Genomic DNA, 15,983 nt, shown 5'->3' on the forward strand with positions numbered 1-15,983 from the left:
GACGTCATCTTGCACAACCTTATTTGACGTTCGCTTTCATTTCTGAGTGCATCTACCTTTTGGCTGCGTTCCACACTAAACATATCGAAAATGAACGAAAGCGGCACCATTTTTTGCAGCGAAATCGTGCACGGCTTCGTTGAAAACATCAAAACAAAGCCGCACGCAAACACGGCGCAGAAGGAAACGAGCAAAATTTGAACCAGTCCACATAAAAGTGTCAGCCGTCTTCGCGGAAGGAAGTTCGTTTTGTTATCGTTGCAGTATAACCGTGCCGTATTCGATTCGATCGCGGAGTTCGCAACGCAAACTGGGAAATAATTGTGCTTTTCTTATCACGAGTTTACATTATTTAGTGGTTAGGCGCCTATAAATACGTTAAGAAATAATAATAATTCTATTTAATTACGTGATAAACAAGCTGAGCTCATTAAAGTTTGGTTCCGGAGCGGTTGTGTCTGTACATTATTTGCCGTAATGATAAGATGCTGCATATTACGATGCGGGGAATGATAGCCGGGGAGAAGTCGGGTCTGTGAGTGCGCAAATAATTGTAAATCTCTTTAGGGCGTAATTGGCTACCGTGATGAGTTGCAACGTTTGGTTTGTTCAATCGTTCTTCTGCGGAACGGGAATGTGACCGTGGGAAGATAAAATGATGCTGTGAACTTTGTGCATACTCGAAAAGAAAGAATTCGAAATCTGTGACTGACAACCATATTGATTGTGTTTATGATGCGGAGGGTGACCGAAAAGGTGAGCGTCTGGTTTGCACGAAGCAAAACATATAATATTGTTTATCAAATCCAGAACAAGTCAATAAAGTAAACTGATAACGAAAGAGAGATTAGAACCAATTTTATATAATAGTAAATTGATTTGCGACAAATTCTGTTATCTCATACATATAGAATTGAAAGAGCAGGAACTGCATCTGCTTCCAAAGCTAGCGAAAAATATGCATTGAAAAAGAGTGCAAAAATCGATAACTTTAGTTCAGAAGGGTCAACATGCTTGGCCTGTTTTTGCAATGTTTTCGGTGTAGTGAAAATAATCAAAACATCTACATGTACACGTTGACCCAATAAACAGTGCCCTCGATTATGTGTGCATCCTATCTGAACGATTTGAACCAATCGCAGAAATATGTAGTAAACAGCTCGAGTACATGGGGACATACCAAATTCGCAATTTGATTTACAAGCAAAAGTAAACTGATTACCTACTTATTCAGTTTAAAGTTACTGAGCTTCTAACGTCCAATGTTTACTAGAGACGCAATCATGTCTTTTTCAAAAATCCTAATAACTGAAGGACCTCCAATGTCCAATCAGTAAGTTTTTCATTTTACAAAATTCATAACCTTCTTTTCCCTTTTTGTTTTTCTTCACAGAACTGCACGGTAGCCAGATTCATTGATTCTTTGTCGTTGGTCGACAGAATCTCAGCATAAACCATAAACGTTTATTAGTTAAACCTCTCACTCAGTGTAAGCAACTTATTTCCATCATAGTAGTTTAGCTCAATACAATACAATGGAGGTTCTAAAGAAGCATCTCAGCGGAAAGGAAATCCAAACAGTGAAAATGTGTTGACCGTATTTTACGTAATCAACTACCACTATTACTGTGTCAGCAAGCACTCATATGTGTACTTACACGCAATGCCAGCAACAACCGTATAGTGCGCGAAGACAGAATGCAGTGCAAATAGATGGCATTGGCGTGTAGTTCGCAAGTGAATCGAGTTGTTTATTTTTGCCGTCGCACCTAGGCACCTAGCTGGCAAGATAGCATGAATGAACAGTCTGCGACAAAGAATGGCTGGCCCGCTAATCGAATTGTTGTTTCGGCAGGTTTGTCGTAGACCGAAACGGAAGGTCATCACGCTTTCCAAGATATGCACGAATAATAATTAGTTCAATGGAAGGTTGAAGAGTTTACAACATTTCGCTTGGAAGCAGCAGTGGGAAGTGCGTGCGTGTGAAGAGCTAAAAATATCATCGGATTTAATCGCAGAGAGTGTAGGCGTAACATATATTTTGCTATTGATCGGAGAGTGGCACATAAGTGAAAAATTTTTCCCGGAATCATCACCATAGCACCAGTAGCAGCAGCAGCAGCAGAGCAGCACAGTTTAACACAATGTCGATATCTAATGGAAAAACATCTTCCGACATCGAGAACGCGGAATGGAATTCGACTGGAATGCTGACACACACCAGGTAAATAAGCACCTGAGGAGTTATTGAATGCCATGTGTTTTTTCGATACTTATGCTTAACATATATAAACATTGGGCAATACCAAAATAAGACTTTATCATAAAACCTTGCGTTTTTTCTTTAAAATTAGACAAAGGTAACATAAGCCATCTTTCTTTAATGTCAAGCTTGAAAAATTTTGTTTGCATGTGGCAAATTAGAGATTATGTTGCTAAAATATTTCAAACACTTCATGATCAGAGTCCTGCCTTTTTATACCTATATTGTACGGATTACTTATGGCACAGATTGACAATACAATAGACCATTTTACGAACTAACAACATTGCTTGATATTGCTTTCCCGTTGGGTCATTTGTGGATTGTCAAAGTACCAGCACGGGAAAGCGCAATATCAATATCAGCACGCTACCTTGTCGCTTGTCATATAAAATGGTCTATACGGTGGGTGTTTATTGTAAGTTCTTGTTCATTCCATGATGAATAGACTATCACGGATCATTTTAGACTCATATAATGATAGAATGAAATGTTTCAACCTTGATGAGTATTATACTGCCTGCAACCATTGTAGGAATTAAAAAAGGAGAAAGATCTTCTGAATTGCATGAGTTCTTAAGACCAAATGTGCCACATTCTTTGGGTTGGCCTGAATGTCCCATTCACTTTATCAAAATCGTCCACAAAAACCTATCTATGTTGGTCCTGGATTTGTATAGCAAGCAGAATAATAAGCTTCTTGATGCTGCATGATTTATTTTTCCTCGCCAGTATGGAATCTGGCCCAACCAAATTCAGTGATATTTTACTTTGCGCTGGGAAAATTAGGATCAAATTCCCCTTATTTGGCCAAACAGCCTCTCAGTTGGCCTAGAGGTACCGATTTAACCAGCCAATCGTCGTTTGTCCGAAACTCGACTGTTAGAGTTATTCCAGCCCACCGGCGGATAGATGTTCCGATTCTGGGTGCGAAGGCTTTGAACGGAGTCTCCAAAATTTTTCATCAGTTAAGTTCATACTCGAAGATTTTTGCCCTAACGTTAATCTGTTGATCTCCATATACAGCTTATTGGTATAAAACCAGCAGCTGATCCACTTTCCAGAACTCCCGTCACGTTTACTACCAGAATGGTTTTGGTTAATCCAGACCTAGCGAACCTGAGCAAACACGGTCTCGTCTTAATCCTAGGGGGCTTTTTTTCCTTAACAATATTCTTTCAACTGTCCGCGGATTAAGAACCCAAACCAAGGATCTTCGTTTGGCAATCTCATCTAGTGACTATACGACGGTATAGTGCTGACTGAAACTTGACTGAGCAAGGACGTGTAAAAATCCGAGCTTTCTTTCGACAATGGGATCTATCGTCTTGGCCGTAGTTCTTCCACCTCTAAAATATTACGGGGCGGTGGAATGCTGGTAGGTGTTAAAATACATTTACGATGTGGATTAGTTCCTCTGGCGCGAACGCGAACAGTTTAAAATCGAACTATTTTAAATGCCCTTTGTAATTTTAAAACCCGTTGGCTAGGAGCATATGAGACTTTGTGATGATACTGCGTTTTTGCACGCCTTCACTGCGAATAGTACCTTTCAATGCAATGGCAATGTTGAACAGTAAATTCGACAACCGGTCACCTTGCTTCAAATCATCTAATGTCGCAAATGAGGATATCTCACACGCTATTCCGATGCTTGATTTTGAACCATCAGGAGTAGCACGTATCAGGGTATGAAATGGGGAAGGCAAATGAGGAGCGTCCAATATAGCTCTAGCTATCCCAAGCCCCTACCTAGCGCCTCCACGTGGCCATACCCGGTAATGCTCTATTGAGTAGCCAAGCTAGGAGGTGCGATACTGTGTGGTTCCCGGCTGCCTGATCTCATAATCGAGGTTTTGGGCAGACGGTGGAGCCACACGATCTGGTAAGCATAATATAAGTTATTTTAATTATTTTTTTCGTTTTAGCTTATGAAGCATTTACTGCTTTATAGTGAAAACTTTGGCCAATACGAGTGTTAATACTGCACATGGATATTGGATACCAGAAGAAAAATTATTAGAATTAGAATTTATGGAATTAATTATTAGAAGCATTTATGGAAACTAAAAGGACGCAACTCTATTCCATTCGAAGGACTGCTGGTGAGATTGTTCTATTTTTACCCATATATACCACATTTCATAAATAAACTAGAATCGGGAAGAGGGAGGGACCATCAGAGCACTTGTTTGAAGCGGTGGGCCTAGGGAGAGTGAAACAGTCAACTTTCTAGGGTTAATCTTGGCCCGATTAACAACACATCGTGGATAATGAGCGGGCTCTTCTCCCCACCTGCTGGAGTCATTCTGCATTAAGACGGTTTATTCAACGATTGACTCAGGTGACTTAGCCCTTGGAAGGAGATTCTCTAAGTCCCTGGTACGTGTAAGTGATGTTGCTTATCGACCAATTCCCTTTTGGCCCTTCATACAAGAGTTGGGAAGCATGACCAATCGTTGAATATGTTCAACTCTTTTTGACATGATAGGCTCATTGCTATGAACGGATGTTCTGCTAAGGCAGGTGGTAGTACTATATATTCATATTCATCATCAGGAGTAGCACGTATCAGCCTAATCAGTCTTGTTGGAAAACCATGTTCAAGCATAATCCACCGCAGCTCATATTGTTTAACTGAATCGCATACTGCCTTGAAGTTTATAAACAAACGGTGAGTTTGCAAGTTGAATTCTAGGAATGTGTCGATGATCTGTCGTAAGGTAAACATTTTATCCGTAATGATGCGTTCCTCTCGATATCAGCCTGAGTATTCACCAGCAAAGATTTCCTGCAACGGTCTCAGTCATCTCCTCGACATCGCTATCTTGGTCTACAGAGTTTGACAGCCCCATTAAGTTGGACCCCTCTGTATTGTACCCCAAACAGCAATGGCCGTCGCATTGATTTTCTATGAAGTGATTTCCGGCCCAGTGTTTTTGACGTTTCAAATTCAGTCACAGAAAAATGGCGACGTGCCGGGGGGTCGGTCTCAGTATATGAAACAGGATGTGGGAAATAAATTTGTATGCAAAATTGGGGAGAATAATGCCCCGATAATTGCCGCATTCGAATCCATGGAAGTCTCTTTTTGTAAATAGGGCATATGCGACCTTCCAACCTGTATATCGTTAGCCTTATGCTTGAAAAATGGTGAACGACTGCATAGTTCGTAACCTATACCCCACAGTGGCCCTAAGCCTCTAAGATGGAATACACGCAATCTTAGCGGAGATTAGGTAACCGACCCCGGTGGAAACTAAGTTCGTATTCCGACTAGGAAGGTGGCACTCATGTGCGTAGTTGTATTCCAGGATATGAACGGCTCACGACAGCGACTGATCTGAAGCGTGCGGCTGAATTAAGAAATGTGTTGTCTCGGCACTACACCTAAGATGGCAGCCCCATCACGAGATTCATTCGGTAGCGTGGCCCTAGTAAGGCAACCCACGTAAATCTAAAACACTACCAATCTTCAAAGAAATTCGACTCGGAACATTCGGCATGGGCAAAGGCGTTGAAAAAATAACCACGTGGAATGGATACTTGGCACCTGAAGCCGCAGATCGCTGAATTTCGTGGGCAGCGACACTCGATCAGTTAAATCCTCGAAACTTCAGCATCGTGGCACTGCAGGAGATCTGTCGCAAAGGTGTAAAGGTGTGGAGGATTCGTAATAAGTTTCAATTCTACCAGAACGGTGGAGTGATCAACGAGCTGGGGATAAGTTTTGTAGTGATGGGCAGAATGCAGGATCGCATGCTGGATTGAAAGACGACCAACGAGTATGTGTATGTTGAGGATTAAAGGCCGTTTGTTCAACTACACCAGCATAAACGTGCACTGTTCACACGAAGGTAGACCCAATGACGAGAAATAAGCGTTCTATGCTCTACTGGAGGCAACGAACGACAGCTGTTCACCACGGAACGTCAAGATCGTCATTGGGAATATGAACCGTTGTCTAGACCGTTGATCGGGCCCATAACCTGCACACCGACACGAACAATAATGGCCAGTGATGCATCAGCTTTGCAGCTTTCCGAGAACTTGTGATCAGAAGCACTTTCTTTCCCCGCAAAGATATCCACAAAGCCACCTGGAGATCACCCGATCAACGAACACTGAACCAAATCGATCATGTTTTCAACGATGGCCGAATACTAATTTTCTCGAACATCACCAACATACGCGCGAATATCTATACTCGGCACTGGTGACTCGTCCGCATGTTCAACCTGTTCACAGGACAGGTAACAAAACTCAGCCGGAAAAAATTTAGGAAATGGTTTAGCATGGAATCCCACCAAGCGATGGAGAGGAGAAAACAGCTTGGAAAAACCATCTAAGTAATGCCACGAGGGAGAATTTGGTCAACTATTGACGAGCGCGGAATAAGTTGACCACGATTCTGAGGAGGAAACTACGCCAGAAGAACGATAGAGATTGTGAAGGGCTAGAACAATTCCGAGCTAATGAGACGCGCAGGTTCTATGAGAAGGTGAACCAATCTCCAAAGCTGACCGAAGCCTGATATGTGTAGGGCCGAGGACCTGGTCAAGCGCGCGAGGTGCTCGACGGATGGAAGTAGTCCTTTGATGGACATCTCAAAGGCGATAAAACAGAAGGAGACGGAACGAAAGTTAATCTAGGAGTAGGGGATTGTCCCCTCTACCTCTAGCTTTTGAGCAAACAACAATCAAAATACAGCTTTTAGAGTGTAGGAAATGTGTTCGAAAAACATGCCCGAAAATGCTTTTTAGAATATTTTGGGATTGATTTTTTGTCTATCAAATAAACCCTACGATAAAACTGAACCTTGTCGTGGTGTAGGGCTTTTTAACTAATCAGTAAATGAACAGCAGTCACGTATACTTCTGAATGTGGGTATATATCAAAATATTTTTGTGATTTCAAGTGGGACTCGGGGTAAAAATTTACCAAACGTGATTGTTGCGTTGTTCAGAAAGTGCTTTTATTCCGTTTAAGAATAAGGCCAATATGGGGATCTCTGACAATAGATGAAGTTTTCTGAAATTCATCCCTATTTATCACAACTGTCACAAATATCTCCGAAAAATGTCGGATTGATTGAGTTGGTCGAGGGCTTAGGGTTAGTAAGGGGATCTAAGCGGGATACCAGATCCGATTGGATGCCGAAGGACCACTCTGTAATGATTACGGGTAATAGCACTTGAAGTGCTGCACTTCTTAGGTAGCAGATGGGAAAATTAGGTCAATTCGTGTCGCGTGTTCGAGTTTCGGCTAGACGGTGCTGCTAGATAGAGTAGGATTTTTGCACTGGCCCCGTGGCTGTCCTGAGCTCTGATGGCCGCCCGCGGGCTCTGTCGATGGGAAGGGATCGAGTCTTAAAGAGACGTTTAAACCCAGAGCTTTACGGCACTTTGGTCTCGAGAGTTGGAAGGCGGGCGAGTCTCTATATTTTGAAGCTTCTGTCGACTACCGCGAACGTCCAGCTTGTGCTGCGCTCAATTTACTTTGTATCGTGGGAATGCACTGTGAATGCTAAGGGGATGAAAGATTAAATTTGCCCTGATAAGTTGATAACCACTAATGCTCCGAAATTTGTCTTACCTATTGGTTCATTTGTGGTTGTATGTTTGGAAAACTGAAAGCGGGCGCGCGGTTGAAGACCGGTGTCAGGCGGGGCTGACGAATCCTCCACTTCTTCACTATACCACATATTGCAACTCGAGTTTTACAAAAAGTCCAAAGCACATTTACAAATTCGATCTATTATTTTTCTTCTCATCATCATCATTATCATCATCATCGTCATCATCATCATTATAGTTAAAATATGACATTCCGGCCTTTGGCAGAGAGATCTTAGAGTCAGTTCGTGGAGTCCGCGCAGGGCCGAAACGCCTCCGCCTGACGGCTATGCTTGGGGCTCTACCTGTGTTTTAGTGGGCGACAGTGCCTGTCTCGTCAGGTAGAACTGATGATTGAGGTCTCCCTGACACTTTGTTGACATCACAAAAGGGCCCAGCGCAGAGTTTTATACGCTATTAAGCGACCAGTTGGATAACCCGAAAAAAAGGAAAAAAAAGGATTTGTTGTCTATCAAATAAAAAAGAAAATGGCAGTAAAATGCATATAACCTTAGTTTTGGACCTCTATTTCATTACACAGACAAATTTTAAGTGAAATAATTTACTCAAAAAATATTACATAAATTTTTACAAACTCGTCGTTCGCCCCTGTTGTGAAACAGTGAAGTTCTCCGGTTATGAAAAATTAAGAAAAACGATTATTCAATACTTTAATGATCACAAACATTTTAACACATTTTTCAAGCACATGAGAGCCAAATCGGCTTATTTGAGATCTCGAATTTCCAGTTTTTACATACATTGATTACAATTTAGATTTAGATGATTAAATTAAGAAACTGATAAATTACTTTGCATTTAAGATGTTTTCCATTAATAAATGAATGTATTATTATATTTTCATTTCATATTTCTTTATTTTCTTTTTTATTTTTATTTTCTTTTATGGATTTTTCGAAGTGTTTCACAACCGGGGCACTTGTTTTTAGTCAAAAAAAGTCTTCAATCATTCAAATGCTATAAAAAGATTTGGAATTAAATAATCTGTTCAAAAAGCTATGACCAAAAAACAAAACCTGTTTCATAACCGGGGACATTCCCCTACTTACAAACAACGACAGCGTGCCAGCTGATGATCTTGAAGAGATCCGGAGGAATGGATAAAGAGGTGGTTTGTCCCATCTATAAAAAGGGTGATCGCCTCGATTGCTGTAATTACCACGAAATTACACTGATCAACGCCGCCTACAAGATGCTTTCCTGACAAGTGCCTGAACATTCTAAGAGATGACATTAGTATTCACTTATGTGAACCATTTTTGTCGAGCTTGATCTTTCAAATGACGCCTGTCAAAACTTTAGCCATTTATGTTTACGCATTTACAAGTTACAGCATTGAGAATCGACTAACCTCCGAGTTATTTTGAATATGGAAAAGTCTGAGTTTCGAGTTTTGTTCAAACACTACTATCTACGCAAGAAAACGATATCCGAAACCAAGGCCAAGCTGGATAAGTATTTGATGCTGAACGATCTAGGCGCCCAAAAGAGGTCACTACACCAGAAAACGTCGAAAAAGTCAATGATATGATATTGAATGATCCCAAAGTGAAATTAAGAGTGGTAGCTTATGCTGTAGGCATGTCATTGGAACGCGTGAGCAATATCGTGCATTCAGTTTTGGGCATGAAGAAGCTCTGCGCACGATGGGTGCCGCGTTTGCTCACAGTGGACCAAAAACGAATTCGTGTGACGACTTCCCAGCAGAATTTGGCATTATTTTCCGTAAACCGACCGAGTTTTTGCGCCGATTCATAACCATGGAAGAAACCTGGATCCATTACTACACTCCTGAGTCAACGCAACAGGCAAAATAGTGGGTTTTACCGGGCCAAAGTGCTCCGAAGCGTCCAATAACGCAACAATGGACCGGAAAGGTTATGGCCTCCGTATTTTGGGATGCACATGGCATAATATTCGTGAACTATCTTGAAAAAGCCATGACCGGAGCATCGAAATCGCCGAATAGCGACCGCATTTGAAGAAGAAAAAACTGCTTTATCATCACGACAATGCGCCTATTCATTCATGCTTAGTTGCACAAGCAAAATTGCATAAAATCGGTTTCGAATTGGTTCCTCAGCCACCGTATTCACCAGACCTGGCCCCCAGCGACTATTACTTGTTCCCTAACCTGAAGAGATGGCTCACCGGTAAGCGTTTTTACTCAAATGAGGAGCTCATAGCTGAAACTGAGGCGTATTTTCGAAACCTTCCGAACGAGTACTTTTCGGACGGTATCAAAAAGTTAGAAAATCGTTGGACTTGCTGTATTGACCTAAAAGGAGAGTATGTTGAAAAATAAAACCGACTTTGGCCAAAAAAACTCCGTGTTTCATTTTTCAGGTACTTATCAGACTGCCTAGTAGGTTTTGCTACGTCATCTATCCCGAATAGCAAGAGAATTCGTAGTGCAGCATCAGGCGGATTTAATGGTGGCCCGTGTTACTACGGATCAAATTTTCACTCTCCGGTAAATCCTCCAGAAATGTCAAGAGTACAATGTGCTCACGTACCATATTTTTGAGCGAGCGATGCAGAGCCGGCGTTACAACGCGCGAGGCCCTGTGCAGATTAAGCAGCGAGGCCTTTTTTGTATGCCAGAAGGGCATTGGGTTAAACGGTCACTTAATGATCGTCTTTTGGGACAGGCTCCAACTGCTCTACACATATTACGGACTGCTTATACCCATTGATGGAGTGGTGCTAGATAGTTGTAATCCTGAGCCCCATTTCGGTACTAAATACATGGTTGAATCTCGGCTAGGTGGTGCTGCTAGATAGAGTCAGTAGGGTTGTTGCACTAGCCCTGTAACCGTCCTGTACTCCAATAGCCGGCTGTGAAGTCTGTCGATAAAGAAGGGTCAAGTCTGAGAAAGACGTTAACCCCAAGGCTTTGCTTTTTACATGGTTGATAATATCAACCACCTTTTGGGATTTAAGCTCTATACTCGTTATGGAGTAAGAAGGAAACTTCCGAAGAAATTATGCCGTTCTTGTGATAAAGAACGCGGCAGTGTCTAGTTAGGAGTCTCGTGAAAGAGTAGTTCATTTCGAGTTAAATTGAATTTCATTAGCTGCCAAAGGATTTGGGTAGATACACTGTTTAACTGTTTAATCTACTAACTTGTGAAGAGGTGCGTCGGCCGCCAATGACCAAAGTAAGGGAGAGAGAACTCCTTCTTGTGGACATGAATTCAGCGCATTGTAGTGTTATCGATTCCATTTTGAAAGAGAGCCATAATAATTAAAACGAAGCACGTATAGTCGAAAGTTCCTTCAGTATTAAGGGAAGCACAAAGTGGCTTCTCTTGATATTTGAGTGGTTTCTCAATTATCGATTTAACTGTGTTCATGTTAATTTCAATATAACGGAGAGTTCTTTAAAAACTCATTGAGAATATAGTTATCTTTGATTTTAAATTTGGGTAGAATACCATCCGGACGTGGCGATTTCATTGGTTCCAAAAGGTAAACCCAAGAAACCAAAAGTTCGGATTTCATTTAAAGAACGAACTTGGAAGTTCATATTTGGTTCAAAGGTTCAAATTTGGTTCAAAGATTCGGCAAAAGTAACCAACTCCTAGCCTTCACAGACAACCTTTAAATCATTACCTGAAGCCTTGGGACGGCGGAAGAAATCTACGCCAAAATCAAAACGGCGGTTGGGAGGTTTGCTTTGAGTTACAAATCTGTGTATCGAAAACCAAACGTATGGTAGGAAGAGGGTCAAGAGAAAACAATGTTAACCTTCCACGTACAGTGACTATCGTCGGCGATGAACTCGAAATGGTTGATGACTTCATATATTTGAGATCTCTGGTGACAAAAATATGAGTATAAAGAGATTTAGCGACGCATTCAAGTTGGAAGTCGAGCCTCATATTTTATTTTTTCAGTTTTGGACGTAAATTTTAAGTTATACCGGCTTATAAAAAGCCGGCCAGTTAGCGTCGAGGTACTATGTTCGTCATCGTATGTTCGAATCTCCGCTGAATGAGGCTGCTAGAGTCAGTAGGATCGTTGCGCCATGCCCGTAATTGTCCTGTACTGTAAAAGCCGGCTGCGAAGTCTTTCGATAAAAAAGGGTCAAGTCTTAAGGACATTTATAACTCAAGGTTTTGCTCGGCTTATGAAAGGTTTTTTTTTTGTATGGCAGAGGGGCATTGGGTTAAAAGGCCACTGCGACGACAGTCTTAATGATCGTCTTTTGTGGCAGGCCCCGATTGCTGCACGCAGTTTACGGCCCCGATTACTGTACATTGTTTTGCGGACTATGAAAGGTTAAATAAAGATTAAAAGATGTTTGGAAAATTCTATGATTTAATGGACCCGTGGTCGTGAAATGTATCGAAATGTTGCTAACTTTGGAAGGTTGGTTCACAAGGGAAATTCCACTCTTTCACACTAACAACAAACGAGCAATGCCTGACCTTCATTCCGTATACCGTTCTTTGCGTGACGTACCAATATAATTACCAGCACGAGAATGTGATTTAGTAAATATGATATTATAGTTATTTCCGCTTAGCGTGTGACATTACTTAACGCCTGTTGATATTTGGATAGTAAAAAATAATTGTCCTAGAAAATGTTTATCAGAAAATCAGCAGCAATAAATCCATTCACAAAACAGTAATGAATAAAGCATTTTGTTGCGTTTTTTTTTTTGTTGAATACAGACAAAATCACTCCGAAACCGTATTGTAGAGCTACATAAAAATGTACCGTGACCTACATGCATATATCTTTTTGCAAAAACAAAACAGTAGGTAGGTAATCAATGATGCGCAACTTGTGCGGTTAACGTTGTCTGTCGAATACTAACGATTATGCTCCAAACGTTCTATGAGAAAAGTCGTGGTTCGTTAGCTTTAGATACTATAAATTGTCCTGCTCAAAAACCGCATTTTTATCTGTGTAAATAACTGTGTGTTGTTTGGTGAGGTACATTATCGATCGTTGACAGGACGAGCAACTCGTTCAGGGTTTTTCAAACGAATATTTCAATTCAATGGCATTACTAGTGAACACGATATAATATCTGTTTACCAATTCCTAAAAATGAAATTATTAAATACTCATTTAATGACTAAAATAAACCAAATACAAACACGGTCATACTGCTAAAAATAAAATATTGAATACCTACCACAATACTGCCATATAATATTGTTAAAAAATGGCACAAAAAAGTTCAATTCAGTAAGTAAGCATGACGCATACCACAAAGGAACTGCAAATTATTGAATGCAATCCACTAAAGTGTGAATCCCATTTTAATGGAATGTTGGAGTGAATCTACAGTCTAAACAACGGTCTCTTTCTTCCGTTCCGAGTGGTTAGTAAAGTGGATATTTCATTCAAAAAAAAGTTGTTTACACAGTTTGTTTATGACTGCCCAGTTGGCGTCAATTTGCCATTGTACAACGTGAATGTAATTAGTTTTTAAAACTTTTCTCGACAATGCACTAAAATTCGCATTTAAATACTTTCCCTGCTTCGACTTCAAGCCAGTAAATGATTTCTAAAACGTGAGCGCCGCAGTAGCGGTCTAACGGTCGTTTTTGCAACACCTTTTGCTATCGTGGTCATACCAACCAGAGTCCATTCAACCTGTGTGTATACTAAATAATATCTCGGTCACGGCTGTATGAGCGCTGAACAGTTCAGGAAAGAGAATGCTATTATTCCTATCCACAAGCCATCAAAATGTAATCAGCAAGTCGCAACCGGATCGACCAGTTTTCCTGCGGAATATAAATATAGTGGTCGAAGCCCATCGGAGCATAAACAGCACAGTTGCCGGTGCATGATGCGAATCTCTGTATATCCAGTCAAGCGTAGTTCTCGATTTTCGGTCGAACCACGCTATACCGATAGAGCCCGATAGGAGGAGGCAATACAGGACACAGCACCTGCATCGTCTAGCGGGCAGTGAATTCGCAAAGTTCGGAAAGTTCTCGCTTCTCACTTTATAATACCCACACGTGACCATCGATGCGGTCACCCGCTGCTACTGCACCGCTAAATGCTCCATTAGATCGTCATCAGTCGATACCACACAGTACAACCACCCGCGCCCGCCAACCATCAACGCCGGACCGGTACCATTCGATACGGGTCTACATTTAGAGCCGTAGCGAAGCTACCAGTATCAATGAACCGTAGCAAAACACCGGACAGGTCTGTTTTATTTTGATAGTGAAAATCGATGTTATTTGTTCCAGTCTTACCGTGAGGGTGTGGAACGGAGCTGGGTGCATTAGGGTAGAAGATTAAATCACTGTGAGGTCAGTCAGCAGTGAAAATACTGCTGCTAAGAGACCAATTGAAATAGATTTTTTTAGCCATACCTTGCTCGGCAAACCGATATTGTAGTAATTTATTGGTCATGTCAGAAATATTGCCGTGGAACCATTTAATAAGTTGTTACAGAAACAGGCACTCACCTTCTTCAAGATTAGATAAGACTACGAAAAAACCAGTCGGATTAATCATCAAGTAGTGTAATTAAAAAGGAAAGTCTTGGGTGTTACAGCTGCTCCCTACTGAAAAGTACGATTTTGCACGCAATAAATCTTCAAACTAATGATTAGTATCTCACCTTAAACTGGAATCGAGAAACAGCTGGATAGCTACAACGATGACTCACGGAAGTTCTATCATTATGGTCATTAGTTTGAAACTAATTACTAGAATTAAATCCTAGTAATAAATGTAATAGCCATACACAAGAACAATGAACGATCAAATTGTATTGTACATACTTAACTCGATCATTAATCAGCTCGATTGCGATTTTTTTTTGATTTGCAGCTTATTTTTAAATTACGTATCTTATACGATGATGAAGGAGAAAGAACAATCTTCAATTGTTCACTGGATTCTGAATAAACCACAACGTGAAAAATTTACTGATGATACATTTACGTAAGAAACGATGGTCGATTCTTTTCAGTGACATTGATAAAGCGAACCAACAACGTAACACCGACAATTGCTCAGCAATGATATACACTATTCCTGGGTTTTTCCATTCCTGGGCTGCAATTTTATAGGATGATTTATTCTTCTATGATTATACACGACGGTGTAAATATTTATCAGCCATTAAAAACCTATTAGGAAGGGTAAACAGCACACCTATGCACTGTGCGTACCGAAGCAATATATTTAAAAGTGAAGCTTGCGATAAAACTATAATTATGGCTACGTTTATTTTAATTTTATTTTACTGTAAACGGTTTATAATCTATTCCTCTGGTTTTTGAAAAATATTGAAAATAATCACGTCATAACCCATTAAACCCCAAGCTTTTCCCACCAAAGATAAAAAACTGAAATTCGGAAAATTTTTCGTACGATTTAACTAAAAAATGCCCTATGTCCATTCGCTTGTGCCCAACACTTGTAAAGTTGTCAGACATATCGTCTGGAGTTGATTTATCGATGACGAAAAACCAACGAGCCTATGAGCAATTCTCGTTGAAACGAGGCAACGACTGACACGACCTTCAAATATGAAACTTATGCACTGGATTGGTTGAAAATGGTTAAAAAATAAGAAATTCACTTTAAATACCCCGAAGCAAAAGACCTTTCGTTCGCCAAAGGGCCCGACAGTTGCGAAAAAATTTGAATTTTTAGCAATCCTTGACATCTGTACCATGTGATATTTTCTAAATTTGGAAAGAAACAACTGAAGTTTTTGGAGCGTCTTAGTAGAATACGAAACCTAAAATTTAAAAAGAAGAAAACTTATCCAATTTAATTCTACTAGGGTAGACGCACCATTAGTGGTGGTAGTACCAGTAGTGGTGGAAACTCGAATTATTCCATTATTTTTGCAGCTTTTGGTACACGTTTGATACTTATCAAATAATACTGTTACTGGTAGTTCGATACTTATCAAACTTGTACCAAAATCTGCAAAAATAATGGAATAATTCAAGGTTCCACTACTACTGGTACTACCACTACTACTGGTGCGTCTACCCTATGTATATTTTATTCACGACAGATACGTATTTCGCCTACGACTTGCAGGCTTCCTCAGTGTCTGTTTTCGAAAACAGACCCCT

General features: G+C 40.6%; 1 protein-coding gene across 2 annotated transcripts in view; it reads left to right on the plus strand.

Annotated features, from left to right (window-relative positions):
• Positions 1–245: 245 nt before the first annotated feature.
• LOC128733979 (uncharacterized) overlaps positions 246–15,983 on the plus strand; it is a 53,247-nt gene continuing 37,509 nt past the window's right edge. Inside the window, exons 1-2 of one of the 2 annotated variants that reach the window (XM_053827914.1) lie at positions 246–756; positions 1,394–2,224. In XM_053827914.1, the coding sequence (XP_053683889.1) occupies positions 2,145–2,224 (80 nt within the window). In that variant the 5' untranslated portion in view covers positions 246–756; positions 1,394–2,144. Of the gene's footprint in view, positions 757–1,393; positions 2,225–13,986; positions 14,086–15,983 lie in introns of those variants that run through there. The other variant, XM_053827915.1, reaches the window with a different exon arrangement.

This window comes from Sabethes cyaneus, chromosome 2, assembly GCF_943734655.1.
Source record: "Sabethes cyaneus chromosome 2, idSabCyanKW18_F2, whole genome shotgun sequence".
Taxonomy (NCBI): domain Eukaryota; kingdom Metazoa; phylum Arthropoda; class Insecta; order Diptera; family Culicidae; genus Sabethes; species Sabethes cyaneus.